We start from the raw sequence: 19,074 nt of genomic DNA, 5'->3' as shown, positions 1-19,074 counted from the left end.
CATATTAATATCATTAAATGGTAGTGTATGTTTCTTTCTACGGTTATTTTAATGATGTGCATTTTCAGGGAGATTCAGGAGGTCCGATGGTGAGCAGACAGAGCTCTGTATGGGTTCAGTCCGGTATCGTTAGCTTTGGGACTGGCTGTGCTCGACCTGAACTTCCTGGTGTGTACACCAGAGTATCACGTTATCAGGAATGGATCAGCTCCTTCGTGTGCAGTGATCCTCCAGGTTTTGTGCACTTTACCTCTGCTGAAGCTGACCCTGACTACAGTTACAGCTGTCCTGGTCTTCCTCCTCATCCTGATCTTCCTCTTCCTCCTTCCTTATTAATAGATACAGAATCTAAAATTCCATCTTCTGCAACATCTCCTCCACAAAATTCTTTGCGATCATATTTTCTGTTGCTTCCACCAATGTGTTTCATAATTTATAGGGTTTGGGGTCAGTAAGGTTTTTTTTTCTTCTTCTTCTTTCAACAAGGAATAAATGCAACACAGGAATAAATGACATTTTAAAATATAGGCTATTCTAATAGAAAACAGTTCATTTAAATAAGATTTCACAATATTAAAATAAAGAGGCTTATTTCAAAAACATTAAAATCATATTGACCCCAAACTTTTGAACGGTAGTGTATGTATAAAAATATACATTGTGGTGTTGACATAAGTGGGGTTTATTCTCAGTCAAATACATTAATTTAAAGAGTTTTGACTCTTGTTTTCTTGATTATCCCTTCACAATTTTAATTTTCACTTTTAAATAGCTCCAAATAATAATTCATTTTATATCCTGCATCACATCAATTTATACAGTATATACTGGATAATGATAATTCATTTATCTTTTATTTCTAATTACCTTGTTAACACGTATATTGTTTGTCAAATCATTTGTGAAGAAACAGATGCATGTTGTTTCACAAATCAAAAAACATATTATTTTATATGTAAACATATAAATGTAAACATATTACATTTATTGTACTGATTATTGATGTAGCAACATAAATTGTCACTTCCATTCTATTTCCTATTGTGTTTATGTTTTTACCTTTACACCCTCTAATTTAATTTAGCAAAGGAATAAATATTAAATACTTATGCAATACACTTTTTAAATTATATGTACATAAAGGATATACACTTTTTTTTTTTTTTTTTTTTTTTTTACATATTATTATATCATAATTTCATTGTTGTAGTGGTGGTGTAATGCATATAATAGGTTTCCCTTGTGAAAAAGAAGTGCACTTAAGTATACTTTTTTAAAGTGTACTTATTGCACAATAATGTACTTTAAAAGGACACACAACCGTGTAAATTAAATGTATTGTTTTTGGTGCTTAAGTGCATTTTATTTGTATTTAATTTTAAATGTATTACATTTTAAAGTTATATTAAATGCAATTAGTTGAATTTTGAGTGATTTTTTTAAACCACTTAAGTGGGACTTAAGTACATCTTTATATGTACTTTCATAATTGCTTCTAGTGTCTTTAAAATATGGTTAAAGTGTACTGATCAATGTACTGACAAGCAATTCATGTGAACTTAAATATACTTTAATGTCAGTTAACAATACACTTAAGTGTGAATTAAATAATGTTTTCGACCATCTAATGTATATTATTTGTAACACATTTTTTATATGTTTTACAATTTGAAATTACATTAAATGCAATTAGTTGAACTTTTGCGTGATATTTTTGAACCACTTAAATGGGACTTACATTTTATACGGATTTTGAAATATGGTAAATGTGTACTTCTGAATAAGCAATTAATGTGAACTAAAATATACTTTAATGTCATTTACATGTATTCTATATAATTAAATATATTTCTAGTTATATCTCTAATAATGAAGTTGTAATTTAGTATATTTAAAACATTTTTTTAAAAATTTCTTAATTACCTAGTTGTCTAACAGACATTTAGGACCTATCTGAGAAAGCGTAACAGTCAACTTGGATCACGTGTGCCTTAATAACCAATCACATTACAGTTGTGCGACACTCAATCCCCGTTTACGGATACCATAGGAATAAATGAGAAATGCCGTAAGCTGTATCCCACCTGTCGCAAAAAGTCAGTGACTTCTCTTATAAAACCACATTTTTTCGGTGTAAACTCTAAAAATAGTTAAATCCAAAAGTGTTGCTTAGTGTAAAACATGTTGGAGATTAGCCGATAGGCTGTTGATTCATTAAATGATAAGCTGCTTCCTCCATAAAGCTGTTTATTCAGCATAGTGAAGCCTCTCCTCCATTGATATCCATTCAAAACCATTCAAAACCAAAATCCATTCATAAACATTTACCTTCATTCAACTTCCTCCGTCAAAACTCGATATGAATAATAATAATAATAATAATAGTAATAATAATAATAATAAAATAAACTATTACACTTGCAAAAAGCATACACTTTGTGGTCAAAATTAGCCTAAAATGATAAATAATTAGTCTGATTAGAGGTAGTAAAGATCCATTTCCAAAAGCATAAACATTACTTGAAAAAAAAAAAAAAAAAAAGAAAAAAAAAAAAACATTTCAAAAGTTATAATTAATCAGATTGTAAAAATGTTAAATAGTCAGAAAATTGTAAAAATATTTGTTAAATACAGTTTTATTTACCATATATATATATATATATATATATATATATATATATATATATATATATATATATATATATATATATATATATATATATATATATATATATATATCATTGTTTTATTTTTAGTGTTTTTGTAAAGTCATAATTTTGTTAAAATCCTCTTTTCATCTGTTTACTATTTGCATTACTATTTACTTTTCATACTGTGATCTTGGAGAATTGTAGGTCCCTTTCAGTCTGTCACTCTCAACATCAAATAAAGGTTAAATAAATGTTAAATAAAAAAAAATAAAAAAAATCTACTTCGAGTGTAAACGAAATGAGCCAATTATTGCATCCAGCTGCCTCTGATCACAGCATGAGTATAATAAGGCAGAAGGTGCAATGCATACCAGCTTTTCGCTTCGGAACCGAGCGTTAGTATCGTTCTGCTCAACTGTGTCTGCTGTGAACTACGAGTTCAGCACGCTCTCGAATGCTTCGTGTGTTGTCGAGACGGCGCTTCAGTGGTGGTCATTCCAGAGTCGAGTGGGTTGCACACTTCAGGCTGCACTACCCCCTGTCATGCTGCAAGCGGCCAACTCCCCTGTGCGCCTCAGCACTAAAAGAGCATTTCCTAAAGAGCAAATTTCTCTAAAAGAGCTTCACAGGTGCGTCTTTGTAAAGATGACGAATCGCCCTTATAAGAATGCCGTTTCACCCGTGCGTTTCTGGGTGCGGTTGTTACCTGGCAATGGGTGATGGTCACGATCGCTGTCTCACGTGTCTGGGCATCAAGCACGCTGAGGTGGCCTTCGTGGATGAGTCATCTTCCCACTGTGGGAAGATGACCATCTCGGGGGCTGCGAACCAGACTCCGCTACCTTCAGGGCCGCTGCCATGATCTGGGGCTCGTTCTGGTGGCCGACAGATGAGAACCACTTCCAGCAGTAGCGCGGGTGGTTTGAGGATTACAGTGGTGGCAAATCCTGCAGGGAACCAACCCTCTGGGGAGCATCACTCCTCTTGCACCTCCGATCCAGTGGAGCAACCCACAGAATGTGCTGGGCCCTCTTCAAGGAGCGTACCAGCGGTATCCAGTGGGCCCTCCCCCTGACCAGATGTCGATCTCAGCATCGGAGGGAGAGCTGTCTGATGAAGATTCAGCCGTGCTGCCACCTCCCGGGGTGGTGGCAAAGCCTGAATCGAATCAGGAGATGACAGCTATGCTTTCCTGGGCCGCCGAGAGGGTAGGGCTCGAGTGGAAATCTCCACCGTGTCCCAAGCCCTCAAGGCAGGATGATTGGTTTCTCAAGGTGGCTCGCGCCGGTTCTCAGCACCCCACCCCGGTGCCTTTCTTCCCAGAAGTGCATGACGAGCTCACCAGGTCATGGATGGCACCTTTTACTGCCAGAAACCGGCTGGTGGGCTCCTCCTTCCTCACCACCCTCAAAGTTGGTGCTGCGAAGGGGTATTTGGTAATTCCCCCAGTGGAGCAGCCGGTAGCGATGCAATTGTGTCCTTAGTCTGTTTCCTGCTGTCGGGGAGACCCGGTGCTTTCTTCGGTTTCTAAGCGCCTGGTCAGCGCTACCCAGACCGTCTTGCTGGCTTCTGCGGACCATCAGCCTCGGCTATGCAATTCAGTTCGCCCGGCGTCCCCCCAAGTTTAGCGGTATCCGCTTCACTACAGTGAAAGCATCCGATGCCCCTTTTCTGCGGGTAGAAAGTGCAGTCCTACTGGCGAAGGACATGATAGAGCCGGTCCCTCCAGCAGATATGAGGACGGGGTTTTACAGCCCTTACTTCATTGTACCCAAGAAAGGCGGTGGGTTATGACCAATCTTGGATCTGCGAGTTTTGAACTGGGCCCTTCATCGGCTACCGTTCAAGATGTTGACACAGAAACGTATCTTCAGGTGCCTCCGTCCCCGAGATTGGTTTGCAGCGATCAACCTTTCATGCGTACTTTCATGTATTGATCCTTCCGCGCCACAGACGGTTTGCGTTCGAATGACGGGCATATCAGTACAAGGTCCTGCCCTGCCCTCGCTGTCCCTGCCTTCCTGTGTCTTCACGAAAGTCACGGAGGTGGCTCTTGTTCCCCTCAGAGAGCAGGGTGTTCGCATTCACAGCTATTTGTGATGATACTAGCACAATCTCGGGATCGGTTGTGCGAGCACAGGGACCTGGTGCTCCAGCACCTCAGCCTGTTGGGCCTTCGGGTCAACTGGGAAAAGAGCAAACTCTCCCCGATGCAGAGGATCTCTTTTCTCTGTATGGAGTTGGATTCGGTCAAACAGACAGCACGCCTCACAGAGGAACATGCGCGGTTGGTGCTAGCCTGTTTGAATAAGTTCAAGGGCAGGACAGCGGTCCCACTGAAACTTTTTCAGAGGCTCCTGGGGCATATGGCGGCTGCAGCGCACTTACACCACTCGGCCTGTTACATATGAGACCGCTCCAGCAATGGCTTTATGGCCGAGTTCCGAGGTGGGCGTGGAAGCGCGGCCTCACCGGGTCCAAGTTACACTGGCCTTTCGCCAAACCCTCACCCCGTGGTCAGATCTTGCATTTCTCCGGGCAGGGGTGCCCCTAGAGCAGATCTCCGGGCATGCGCCTTGCCTTGAACCGTCTCAAAGGTCGCGTATGAGGCAAGCACATGTTGGTCCGGACAGACAACACAGTGACCATTGCGTACATCAACTGACAAGGTGGTCTGTGCTCCTGTCGCAACTCGCCTGCCACCTCCTCCTCCTTTGGCGTCGTAAGGTTCTGAGGTCACTTTGTGCTGTTCACATTCCGGCCTGCTCAACCGTACAGCTGACGAGCTGGAGAATGGCGACTCCATCCCCTGATGGTCCAGCTGATTTGGAGACGGTTCGGAGCCCCTCAGGTAGATGAGCCTGCTCATCGAGTGATGTTCTTCTCGCCGAGAGGACCCCCGTAGATGCCCGATTGCGGTCGTGCTTTCCTTTCTGCAGCAAGGGCTGGAGCGATGGCTGTCTCCCTCCACCCTCAAATTCCAGGTTGCTGCTATTGCTGCATACCATGACCCCATGAAGGTAAGCATGACCTTGTTATCAGGTTCCTTAGAGGGATCCAGGAGGTTAAATCCTTCCTGACCCCCCTCTATACCCTTTTGGGACCTGACTCTAGTGCTAAAATCACTACAGCAGGTCCCATTCGAACTTTTGCATTAAGTTGAGCTAAAGTTCCTTTCATTAAAAACTCTGCTCCTGCTTGCACTGGCCTCCATCAAGAGGGTAGGGGACCTGCACGCATTTTCGGTTGATGATTCATGCCTAGAGTTTGGGCTGGCTGACTCCCAGGTAATCCTGAGGCCCCGGCCCCGGCCCGGCTATGTGCCCAAGGTTCCCACTACATCCTTCAAAGACCAAGTGGTGAACCTGCAAGCACTGCCTCTGGAGGAGGCAGACCCAGCCCTGACTTTGCTCTGTCCCGTCCAAGCATTGAGATGCTACGTAGACTGGACACTAAGCTTCAGGACCTCAGACCAGCTCTTTGTCTGTTACGGGGCCGGCAGAAGGGGAATGCCGTCTCTAAGCAGAGGATGGCCCACTGGACTGTGGATGCCATTACCCTGGCTTATCAGGCATGCCATTACCCTGGCTTATGCCCTGCCCATTCAGGTTGCCTGGGCGCATCCTGATTCAGGTCATCTTGGGCGCTGGCTTGTGGTGCCTCGCTGACAGATATTTGTAGAGCTGTGGGCTGGGCAACCTCTAACACGTTCGCTAGGTTCTATAGCCTTCGTGTAGAGCTGGTATCCCCCTGTGTTCTCACCTCAAATGGGTAGTGGCACCGAGAGGGCCCGGTTAGTGTCGGCTTGCTAAAACTGCTCCAGAGTGTCCGTACTGTAGACCCTAGGCAGCTGGACGCGGCGGAACGTCCGGCGCCAGGCCTTCATGATGCCGTGGAAGGCTGGGTTCCATATTGAGACCTAAGCTGTACTTGTATGCGTATAGTCCATGGTATAGCCTTAGAGCCCGTGTTTCCCCAGCAGACTTCTGCCTTCCCAAAAGGGTTTGAATCACCTCAAATTTCTCCATATACACCTAAACGGATGCCATATATGTATTTGCTTCTGAAAACTTCTTCGGGAAGGATGGGGCTTCTGCATCATCCCTGTTCCAAGTGGAACGGGAACGGTTTCCCAGTGTTATCCAATCTCACCAAGTGAGGTAGTGCTTTGACAATGGTGAGTGGAACTACTTGTTCTGAGCCCCGGCCTACACCTAGGGGTGCAGGCGGCTCGCAAAGGGCACTGGAAGGGGCAGCTGATGTGACATCTAGATACATAACCCAACCACCATTTAACCGACATGATGTCGAGAGTGACCGACTGAAAGGGAATGTCTCAGTTACGTATGGTAACCCTCGTTCCCTGAAGGAGGGAACGGAGACGTCACGTCCTGTTGCCACGGTTGCTGTACCACCGCTGAGCCGCCTGGTCTCCTGCTCGGCTCTTCAGCGAAAACCGTTTAGTTTACACTCGAAGTAGATTGGTCTATCGGAGCGTTATCCCAATTAGTCAGTCACCGACGTGATGTCTCCGTTCCCTCCATAAAGTATCATCTGTAATCATCTAAACGTGACACTCTTTGTTCTCCCCTTGTTTGATCAGCAAAGTTCCCTCACGCATCGCGATTACAGAAACATGGTGGATAGCTCATTTTTCAAACTCTAGTGAAGTAGTGTGACATCATGACGTAGTATTTTTGGTGCATGCTCATACTTAAAGGGATAGTTCACCAAAAAAATTTAATTGCCCCATGATTTATTCACCCTCAAGCCAACCTAGATGTATAAGACATTCTTCTTTCAGACAAATACAATCAGAGTTATATTAAATGTCCAGGCTAATCCATGCTAAATCCCAAAAAATTGCACCCATCCATTATAAAAGAAGTCCACACGTCTCCAGGGGGTTAATAAAGGCTTTCTGAAACGAAGCTATGTGGTTGTGTAAGAAAAATATCCATATTTACAACTTTATAAACCTTAATTTGGAGCTTCCACTAACTGTTGTATGCATGTTCACGAGAGAGTGGCGTCCAGCAGAGTTTATAATTGATGGTTGCAATTTTTTGGACTTCAATTTTGGGTTACCATCTACTCTCATTGTAAAGCATGGATTAGCCTGGATATTATTTAATAAAACTCTTATTGTATTCGTCTGAAAGAAGAATGTCATATACACCTGGGTTGGCTTGAGGGTGAGTAAACATTTTTAAATGTTATTATTTCAAGTTTTCCATTTAGTTCAAGTTGTTCTAACTCATCGTGTAGTTAGACCAAAGACTATGGTGAGACACATTCATGACTCTGTCACCTAACTAAAAGTCAATGATTTTTTACAGTGTAGTGTAGCCTAGTATAATTAAAATAAAATGTATTTGAATCCAAATTAATTTTGTGTACATTTGTTAAACTTTTGCTTGCAATTAATGCAATTAAATGTTTAAGCGAATTAGAACAACATAATGACATAATGACATTGAAAGTATACTGCATACAGATACTGTACAAATACAGTACTCTCATAAATTACACTGTCAAATATTATGTAGAAAATTAAACTTCATAGAGTTTATAGAGCAGGAGCTGGTGATGAAAATTGTATTGGAGACTAATGTATAAGAAAGTGTATTGAAGTTTAGAAGAAAAATACATTTCAAGTACATTAATGCGCACAGTATATATTATAGACTAAATACATGTAAAATACATTTACAAATGTAATTTTGGACAACACACTTAAGTTGAAATTAAAACCAATTATTTTACATGTGCTTTAGTATATGGGTAAATATATCAAAATAAGTGTACTTATTTAAAATACTATAAAAACATAACTATGTAAAATGTATGTATTGTGAATGTATTATAAAGTGCAATTAAGTATGTTAATAAATATTGTCATTAAAGTGTACTCACTTTAAGTACACTTAAGTTGCCTTTAATTTAAATTGTATTATCTGCAAGTGGATTTTTTTTAAAGTATACTTTTACACTTCTTTTTCACATGGGTTATATTTTTATTTTTTTATTTTTTTTATTTTTTATTTTCTTTGGTTTATATTAATTCCACAAGCTAATGAGTTTTATCTGTTTGAACATGTCGGTTTCCTTATCAACACAATGCATGCTTTCCGTGTTTCGAATTAATTCGCTGACTTGCACTGCTTTCACTTCTCATTTTAAATAGTTCCGCTCACATTTCCTGTTTTTTTGCAGAATAAGATGTTTCAGTTTTTAAAAGTCTGAAATGGAGCCTCAGAACATTTTTTTTTTTTCCCACCCAAACCACTCAAGAACAAAGCTGTCCTGTAACCGATTCTAAAGTTTTCATTGGTCACAAACTACTAACTCACCTTAGCCCTACCTCTAATGAAATGTAATGTGTTTAGGAAACATGTTTGAAAGCAGTCATTATTTTTGCTAATTCATTAAGTGCACTGAAATCACACACTACAGATTTAAACCTCCCTGATGTAGTCATAACAGAACTCGAGATGTCAGTAGTTGTTTCTCCTCCATTTAAATCATCAGAACTTTTAACTGTGCAGCAGGCCCTTTTATTTAATAAAGACATTACAGAGTTGGTTAACGGAAAGCTTATGATTATTGTACAAGCAGTATCTCAATAATATTTGCATTCATATGCATGTAATAAACCTCATTATTAAAGTTGGTCCAAGAAAATAATTTCACTTGCATGTAAAGCCACATTTGTATCTTTAATGCATCACTTTTGTGGTTGATCTAAAGGGGTTTGTTATATTAGTTAAAATATTTTGTGGTTGGTCCCTCTTCAGGGCTTTCCTCTGCGTTCTCTAGCAGCTGCTTGTAATGGCTTTTGAAAAAACCAGACTAAAAGGAAATAAAGCATATGCATTACAACATTGAAAAATGAAACCCAAGGTACAGTATGTAGATTGCTGAAAATGAAAGGTTTGAAACTAGACATCCAGAATACACACCTTATAGAGAGCAGCTGTGATGAGAGCCAGTAGCAGCAATCCTCCTATTATGCCTCCGGCGATCTCTTTAGTCAGATTCACCTCCTCGTACACCTCCACTTGAGTATTAATCTACATACACACATACATAATACAATATTACCTGTAGACAATCCATTTTCCCATATAAATATAATACAATTATGGGTAACATCGTGGTTGTATAGGTACATGTATACATGGATTGGAAAATCTAAGATCTATCATATGAACATTTACATTGCATATTATAACCGAACATTAATTAGGTTAAATGTTCATTTTTAGGTTTAAATTTTATTCTTTTTCAAATTTCATTTACATTTTCTAACATTTCTGGATAATATGTAAAGAAAATGCATTACCTGAACAGATGGTACAGTTTGTTGAGAATCAGAGGAAAAGAAAACATATTTACTCTGGTTATAATCCAGAGATGCTGAACTGACCAGCTGAAAAACACCAGCTCCGAGTCCAGTCTAAGAGAGACAGATCGTGACATTAACAAATTATGACACTAAAATATGAATATATGGTCTATTTTGTTACATGAATTTGCTTTAAAAGTCATAGACCTGCTCAATCCATCCAGAGCTCACATTGCCAGTTATATTATAGAGCATCCTTTCATTCTTTATGAGAGTGACATTACAGCTGAACTCCGCACACACCGCCACAGAGCAGTTCTGACCCAAACACATCCAGAGAGATGGAGAAATGGGGTCAATGTGCAGAGAAGATAAAACCTTATACTTTATGGAATTGTTTATGTTAGATCGGGGAATGAAACTATATCACTCACCACCACACGATCCTTTTTAATTACTTCGACAAAATCAGTTACGACAGGTCGCTTATCCCTCTGTTTCACACAGCCTGGAATCTAAAAGCACATACTCTAGTGTTTGGTTGTTTTTATTTTGATGAATGCGAATCAGTATTGGCTTTTTCTAACACATTCATGCTTACCTGTATGTTTTTATTAGTCCAGATAGATTTTTCTCCCAACATCACAGGTACTCTGATAAAAACTTTGAAACTTAGTTCTCTAAAGTCATTTTCAACCTGAAAGAGACCATTTTTAAAAAGACATTGATACAGAAAAAAAGACATTGAACTCTAGTTTTGGATCAGATAGTCTTTATCTAATTCAATTTTGTGTTCATGGAAGTGTGTGAATTTCATTACAGTACCTTTAGTATCTGTTTGACTGGTTTACCAGTATCATTTTTCTGTGCAGTAAAATTAATGTGGAGGGTTGAATCTTCATGCTTATTCAAAATAAAAGAAAAAAATGTGTTTCAAACAGTTATTTAATATTTTGTGTTTTTTATGTTATGTTTTTACTCAAGTCTGAATTTATTTGGTTAAAGCATGCAAAATATTTTCTTGTCTAATGAGATTCATCAGTTTAGCTTGGCCAAATTAGCTTAATAACTACAGTGTAATACAACATATTTATTTATTTGTTTTTTATTTTTTATTTTATTTTTTGTATTAGATTTCATGTCAAACAAAATATAACCCTGTCTAAATTGAACATTAAATTCCAATCGGTTTTGCTTTAGAATCCCAGATTTTACTTTGAATATAAAGTGAAAACGTAACATTCATTGTCAAATCTGGGTGCTGAAACAAATCCAGTTGAGAGTGTCTGTTATAGAGAACCAAAGCACTAACCTTATTAAGGCAATATACATGGCATATTTGACACCAATGCTTTTCTCTTTGGATAATTCACTGGTTTGAGAGTGTTGGTCATTCCCACTGTGAGTGATGGAGGGTTTTGGTTAGTAGTATTATTTCCAGTTATCAGTTCCTCATATGTGAGCAGCTACTCAAATGCTCACAATTGAGCGATGCAGATGAAGGTGATATCTATCAAATGTGTCATACCTGTTGATTCTAGCAGTAAATCTGACCTTTTGATCAAAGGTGCTTTCTTTATCAATGCTGTATGTAATATGAAACACAGCCTAGAAGTGGACACAGAGAAAATGAGAATTGCTTAAAAAAGCCAAATGCACAGGACCGTTTTAAGAGTGACCTCACCTGAGCATTGCCCTTGAGGATGGGCTTGCTTATGCTGCAGGTGGTCTCTCCAAATGTACCTTTTTGCTCACTGTCAAGAGATACACACTCCACTCTGCCCTGCTCAAACAGAAAATGATGTGTAAACATTCATTCAGTAACAAAAATTGTCATTCCAAATGCTATTTAAACCAAGGATGATAACTATTATGATATACTATAACTCTATGACAATTGGGAAGTCCACACCACAACTACGGTAATGACACAGATTAACAATAACTCTTTAATCAAACTCATAAACAATAAAAACACCAACAGACAAAAAAAATCCATCTGACGCGCTCATTAAAATAAATCCGGCTTTAAAGATCAGAAGACAACAAAAATATAATAAACAGAACGTCATTGTGAAATGGTGTGGATGTTAATATAGTTATCATTATGGTTATCTTTAAAGATATCGTTTTTGGTGTCTTTTTCAAAATCATTCTGGCTTTACCTGTTTAGATGTGATTCTCCTGTAGGAAAGTCCAAAGGGGTAGTTGAGGGTGAAGAATGTGTTGTATGAGTTTTCTCCTCTGTTCTCTACAAACACTGCCACATCGATTTCCTGCATGATCCCAACCTCTATATTTGTAGAACTGGATCACAGAAACAAAATAGAAAAAAAAAAAAAGAAAGTTTGCGCTTGTTAGCAAAATCTTTGTAAATGAAATAATATGAGGTTGGAGGGAAAATGGTAAATTTCTTGGTGGAACGAAATACTTTTGCAAGAGAACACAAAAGTTTTATGAGAGAACACTGTCACGTTCTGTTGTTTGACATTTAGTTTGTTTTCTTGTTCCTATGTTCACTAGTGGTGGGTCATTCATGAACGATCCGTTCATTGTATCAGTCACATAAAAAATGAAGGAAAGACTCGAAAGGTAAAGTAATTATTTATGTTCGCTGCATTATAATGATTTCTTAGTTCCGAATATGATCAAGATTGTTTAGGTGGATTTTGGCTGTGAAAAGTATGCCATTTAAAGCCACTTGCATGGACGAAATGACTTGAATAAAGATTTGATCATTTTGATGAATGAGATTGAATGAGAAAGTCAGTAAAATGATTACTAATGTTAATTTTTATCATCAGTTGTCATGGCTATTCATTGTTACTAATTAGAGCACACCTGTTTTGTATTGAGTTTGTTTCACTCTGTATTTAAGACCTTCAGTTCCCTCAGTTCATTGTCTGGTATTGTTTGTGTATAGAACACACTGTTACATTGAATGACCAAAAGATACACAGACCGGTCTGCTTACCCTGGAATATTGCATTTGGTTTTGTACAAGTAAAGCATAAATAAGGTTATTTTTGCAAATGTATTTGTGTTGTTCGTTAATGTAATACAGAATAACTAAATGTAAATATTTGCTCACCCAGAGAAACTGAAATCCATCCTGAGGTCATCAACACAAATTTCATCATGTCCACAATTTATTTCAAAATCCAGCTGGGGAATAAAGATTTTAAGATATTTAGATATACATGATGAAAAAAAAACAAACATTCTTAAATCATATAAAACTACATCTCCTATTACACTAGATAGATGTTCAAACAGAGTGTAGTAAATTGCATCATTACTATTGTTTCATTCAAACTGACTCTCTGTATGACTTTATTTATTTATTTATTTTATTTATTTATTTATTTATTTATTTATTTATTTTATTTATTTATTTATTTTTTGGTGAGCTATCCCTTTAACATTACATCTGAATTATACATGTGATGTTGCTTTGAAATTGGTTTGCCTTCTCTTACATTGTGGTCTGTGGTGGTCTTTATTCCCGGCAGCAGTATTGGCCTTATGTTTTTCAAGTTGGCAGATGGTAGACCCTCAAATGTGAATGTTAACTGATTGGACAATGGGATCAGAGCATCTTCTGAGAAAGCCTGATGGGATACATATATGATATTCATGTACCATAAAATCATGATTTTCAGTTTGTGTTGGCACATTGTTGCATCGTACTATAAGATACAACACTTAATTATTCCCATTCATAATTGTTATTTCATACAGCCAGAATAACAGACTCAGATATCTAAAAGTATAGGAAAATGTTTTAGACTTACGTCTATAAGGAAAGGATGACTTTTGCAAGTTTCGTCATAAAACCTAATCTTCATATCATTATTGTGGAAGTGGTTTTTGGGTGAAAAATATGCTCGATATTTCTGTCGCTTGGCATCCAGCGTTATGGTGTAATTAATATTTGCTGTTAAACCTAAATAATAAACATAAAACAATCATAAAACATAAAATTAATTTAAAGTACAGTTTATTATGTAATTTAATTTATCATTTATTAATTTCTTTCCCAAAATATATAAATAAATACTGACCCCAAAATTTCACAGCTGTCTCTTACTCTGCTAATTCTATATGTCTACTTACACGAATTATCTCTCAGAGTGAATAAAACTTGTGTTTAAAGCTTAAGTCTGTATCATTAGTTACATCAACATAAGTCTGTTTTTAGACGGGTTTCCTGAACACGCCCCCTTACTGCCATTGGTTGGTCCAACAGATTGCCCCGCCCCCAAATTCATGCCACTGGTTGAGCCAATGCTGCTGATTTGGGATTATCATGTATATATTTTGGTACACCACAGAGACAGTAAACTTATAGCTGTCCCTGCAGTCTAATCTGGCACAGGAGAAACTATATGCCTATTAAAAACTTTACACACTTTACAACATCAATGAATATTTATAATTTTGAATAAACCTCTTATGCTGTGTCTATATGGCCTCATGGTGAAACACACTTTCATGGTGTTTTTAAGTGATTGGTCTGTTTCACCGGTTGGTATTTTGGATGGGTTGTAAGTTACTCTGGTTTCCAAATGCATGATGGGTCTGGACCTGAATGATTCACATATGCAAACACATATATGAATGATCATGACTGAATCTGTATATTTGTATATTTAGAATTCTTTATAAAACAAAACACACCTGAGAAGCAGAACTGCTCCCATGGACCCTACAGCAATATCAGGAAGGCTGTCTTGAGTCTGGTCTAGAGAGGACTGACTTAGTGAAATCCCAAAGAACCGCAAACCTGGTCGCACAGACGATCCAGCAATCCTCTGTCATCACATACAGTAAAGGAAAGAGGGCGAATGAGACAAAGAGGATTTCAAGGTGGAGGTAAAACAGAAAAACAGTAGCAGTTAAGACAGTTTTAATATGCACTGACAACAAACAGGGTTCAACAGGATTTTCTGTTGGTTTGTTTTGACAATAAAGACTTGGAATGTTGCTCTGTGGTTATTAATAAAACTATTTCAATACATTAAAGAATTTTTTTTTTTGTCTTTCAACAGTTTGGCTAACAGGTTTGAGTAATGGTTGCGCTTGATAAATGTAGTCAAATCTATAATCAGTGTAAAAAAATAAAATAAAATAAGAACATGCTTAATTTTAAATGAGCATTTTTACATTGTTAAAATTAAAAAGACTGAATGACCAATAATTTTCTCCTATTAAATTCGAATAAGAAAGCGATATTACATATTGGACCAAAAAGCAGTACACAGAATCTCTTGGATTACAATTTGCAACTAGACGGATGTACTGTTACTTCCTCTACAGTCAAAAATCTGGCATATATACCATACAACAACTTGTCTTTTGAAAATCATATTTCCCATGTTACAAAAACAGCATTCTTCCATCTTAGAAACATTGCCAAGCTACGAACCATGTTACCTGTTTCTGATGCAGAAAAGCTAGTTCATGCATTCATGACCTCTAGACTGGACTATTGTAATGCACTGCTAGGTGGTTGTCCTACATCTTCAAAAAACAAGCTACAGGTAGTCCAAAATGCAGTGGCTAGACTCCTTACCAGGTCAAGAAAATATGATCACATTACCCCAAATTTACAGTCTCTGCACTGGCTACCTATTAAGTTCCGTATCAGTTACAAAATATTAATACTTACCTCCAAGGCCCTTAATGGTTTAGCTCCTGCGTACCTAACTAGTCTTCTGTCACGCTACAATACATCACGCTCCCTAAGGTCACAAAACGCTGGACTTTTGGTAGTACCTAGGATAGCGAAGTCCACTAAAGGAGGTAGAGCTTTTTCACATTTGGCTCCCAAACTCTGGAATAGCCTTCCTGATAATGTTCGGGGTTCAGACACACTTTATCTGTTTTAATTTAGATTAAAGACACATCTCTTTGGCCAAGCATTCAAATAATGCTTCTTATAATCTTGAACTGAAGTTATATCTGATCAAATGCGCATTATTATTCTTTAGCTTGGGTTAAACAAATTAATTTTGCTTGGTTGGAACAGCAGCCACGCTAATTATGTCTCTATTTGTTTCTGTTTTTGCCATTCATCCCGTGGTAACTAGGATTTACATAAGCTTCAGTCTGGATCCAGAACACCTGAGAAAAAATGATGTCAACACCTCAAAGGACCCCAGATGATTCTAACCCTGAAACAACACACAGGACTACCAAATTTTGCTAAAAGTTTGATTGCATCATATAATAATTGCTGTTAATAGTGTTCATCGTCTTTAATTAATTTTTCCATACATTTCTGCCTATTAAACTGACAGTCACCACTGATAAGCTACTACTAAATATTGTAGAAACTTAATTTTCTGTGAAGTTGCTTTGCAGCAATTTGTATCCTAAAAAGTGCTATACAAATACTGGAAACTTGAACTGGAAAAAAAAAAGAATCTCGGTTAATTTTAAATAACATTTTTAAAATATTTAAAGTTAAAATATATAAATATATTAAAAGAAAAGTGTCCCTAATACTTTAAAAGTAAGTAAATGAACGTGTTTTGGTCCTATTTGTGCAACACCCCCCCCCCCCAAAAAAAAAAAAAAACTTAATTTGTCTCTTTTTTATTTTATTTACTCTTTTTCCACCCATTGTACCTGTGAGTATGCAGAATTTATTTGATCTTCTCCTCCATTGAAGATGTAGATGCTGCCCTGTCCATCTGCCTCTAAAGGAGCTCCAATCAGCACATCCATATAACCATCATTATTCAGATCTGCTGGACTGGCCAAAGAAGAACCAAACCGACCCCTCTGACCTGCCATTCCCACCAGCACCATACCCGAAAAAACGAAGTGAGACTATGAAGACAGACCAGAGAGAGAAGTAAACAAACGACCAAATCAAATATCTAAATTTAAATCAGAACTGATTTTCAGAATTCTGTAAAACATTTAATCCCTATCACTTACCCGACGAGTGAAGGTGTAAACAAACACTTTGCCCTCCCGGTCAGGCTCCATGTATGTTGGTGCCGATACCAACAGGAGGTCTGTTCTGGAGTCACTGTTCAAATCCACCACACAAACCTCGGCTCCAAAATATGAGCCAATCTGAGGCTGAGAAAAGGGAAGCAATAAAGTTTAACATACAGTCTATTTTGAGCTTACTTACTTTCACTTGCTAATATTTTCCAAAAATATCAGCTTTATAACCTTAGGGGGATCCAGTTCCTTTAAATTGCTTCGAATATTATCAATTCTTGAAACAGTTATTTTTCCCTTATGCTTGTATCTCGGTGCTCCCATGACTGCATACTTTGCTCCGAACATTGTCGCTATTGCCAAAGAATAACCTGTAAATAAAATAGACTTTAAAATATTCTGAAGTATATGACTGATTTATTTTGATTTACACAGTCAAAGAAGAGATCTTACCTAAATAACTGTCATGCTCACTTCCAGCTTGAAAGACATTTAACCGTTCATTCTGTTTATACAGCTGATATCCACCTTTCCACTGGAAAGCTCCCACTGCAGTCATTATTATATCTGTCTGAGTGCATAATATTATAAGAATATTAAAAATAAATTTGCAGATAAATTGCCTGTATTAAATATCAGCCTTTTGCCATTCAAACAGAATCCTGATGTCACGATCTGGTCCCTGCTCACTACCAGAGGTTGCCACACATGCCACTCAGACATTCACCTGGGACTCCGTTTCCCAAGATCCTCTCTGATTACACACTCACTTGTTTTCCAATAACCCGGACACTATAAAGGTTGTACTCACTCACATACAGGGGCTCAGGATTGATTAGCCTAGCTGCCATACCAAGTGCTTGTATTCTGTTTCCTAGTCTTGTTGCTCTGACCCTAGCCTGTTTATCTTGCCTCTGATCATTTGCTGGTTGCCTTTATCTATTGCCTGTATTGAAATATTCTCTTGCCTTGCCCTCTGGACATTGTTTGCTGGTGTACGACCTTTGCCTATCTGCCTATGCTCTTTGTTTGAATAAAAAGCTGCAACTGGATCTGACCTTGCCTACACGACCCTGATTGTTACAGAATACTGAGCCTGCAAGGATCCAGCGGCTCTACAGCTCAACAATGGACCCATTCAACCAGCTTCTACGTATCAGGCAAGGAGACTCATTGATTGAGGACTATGTTCAGCAGTTTTGTGAGTTGTCTAGACACGTTCCATTTGATAAAGTTGTTTTAAAGGACATTTTTCATTTTGGACTGAACGAGCCTGTAAAATCATGGTTTCCTGGAGGGGAGTTTAATTGCAGTTTAAGAGATTTCATGGACTATGCTTTGATTTTGTGTGGTTCACCATTCACTGTGGGAGAGGCAGAGGACTTTGAAGCCCCAGAGACTTTCCACAAGATGGCTGCCAACCCAGAGGCTTTTCACAAAATGGCGGCCTTTCCTGAGACTTGTCCTGTCAAGACTTCCAAGCCTGAGCCACATCACATCAAAGTTGCTCTTCCTGCCCTGACCCAACCGAGGAGGCTACCTCAGAACTCTCAGCTTTGTCTGTCACACCCAAGGATGTGGGCTGTGAAATTCCTGACTGTTTTGCTGTGCCTATGAAGGCCACCTGTGAATCCTCGTTCTGCCCTGTCACTGCTATGGAGGCCATCTGTGAACCCTCTGCCTGTCCTGTTGTGGCTATGAAGGCTGTATGTGAACTGTCTGCCTGTCCTGTCACTGCTATGGAGGCTGTTAATGAACATTCAGTCCTGTCTATCCTGTCTATGAACTCACGGTGCCTTCTACCTCGGTCTTTGGGGCCATAAGTAAACCGTTTGTTTCCTATGTTTCAGTTCCTCAGTCTCAGCCCTGGTTTCTGCATCCACCATGGTGGTGTTCTCTGCTATGGCGGTCTTCTGCTCCATTGTGGGGATCTTCGGATCTTCTGCTCTGCTGTTGTGGCCGTCTGCTCCACCCTGGTGGTCCTCAGTTCTGCTGGCTCCACCCTGGTACTCTTTAGCTCTGCTTTGGTGGTTTTCAGCTCCACACTGGCTCCCTATTCTGCCGGCTCTGCCTCAGGAACCAGGTTCTCTTCCTGCACGTGGACCTGGTCCTCCA

The 19,074-nt window shown here is 38.6% G+C and overlaps 2 protein-coding genes across 2 annotated transcripts in view; one reads left to right on the top strand and one right to left on the bottom strand.

The window, feature by feature from the left end:
• LOC109099391 overlaps window positions 1–540 on the top strand; it is a 31,098-nt gene extending 30,558 nt beyond the window's left edge. The window contains 1 exon segment of the mRNA XM_042768258.1: window positions 69–540. Within this exon segment, the coding sequence (XP_042624192.1) occupies window positions 69–455 (387 nt within the window). The 3' untranslated portion in view covers window positions 456–540.
• An 8,645-nt stretch (window positions 541–9,185) lies between these two features.
• The window catches only part of LOC109064709 (integrin alpha-M-like), a 70,653-nt gene continuing 60,764 nt past the window's right edge, over window positions 9,186–19,074 (bottom strand). Inside the window, exons 11-29 of the mRNA XM_042767136.1 lie at window positions 17,413–17,530; window positions 17,191–17,330; window positions 16,948–17,094; window positions 16,633–16,836; window positions 14,680–14,813; window positions 14,450–14,586; window positions 13,794–13,945; window positions 13,479–13,610; window positions 13,091–13,164; window positions 12,165–12,306; window positions 11,684–11,782; window positions 11,528–11,607; window positions 10,825–11,398; window positions 10,601–10,696; window positions 10,434–10,514; window positions 10,207–10,317; window positions 9,997–10,110; window positions 9,614–9,724; window positions 9,186–9,503 (exon numbers count right to left, since the gene is read on the bottom strand). Of these exons, the coding sequence (XP_042623070.1) occupies window positions 11,248–11,398; window positions 11,528–11,607; window positions 11,684–11,782; window positions 12,165–12,306; window positions 13,091–13,164; window positions 13,479–13,610; window positions 13,794–13,945; window positions 14,450–14,586; window positions 14,680–14,813; window positions 16,633–16,836; window positions 16,948–17,094; window positions 17,191–17,330; window positions 17,413–17,530 (1,710 nt within the window). The 3' untranslated portion in view covers window positions 9,186–9,503; window positions 9,614–9,724; window positions 9,997–10,110; ... (2 more) ...; window positions 10,601–10,696; window positions 10,825–11,247. The remainder of the gene's footprint in view (window positions 9,504–9,613; window positions 9,725–9,996; window positions 10,111–10,206; window positions 10,318–10,433; window positions 10,515–10,600; window positions 10,697–10,824; window positions 11,399–11,527; window positions 11,608–11,683; window positions 11,783–12,164; window positions 12,307–13,090; window positions 13,165–13,478; window positions 13,611–13,793; window positions 13,946–14,449; window positions 14,587–14,679; window positions 14,814–16,632; window positions 16,837–16,947; window positions 17,095–17,190; window positions 17,331–17,412; window positions 17,531–19,074) is intronic.

Source organism: Cyprinus carpio, chromosome A12 (genome assembly GCF_018340385.1).
Source record: "Cyprinus carpio isolate SPL01 chromosome A12, ASM1834038v1, whole genome shotgun sequence".
NCBI classification, from domain to species: Eukaryota; Metazoa; Chordata; class Actinopteri; order Cypriniformes; family Cyprinidae; genus Cyprinus; species Cyprinus carpio.
This window is presented reverse-complemented; position numbering and strand designations above follow the sequence as displayed.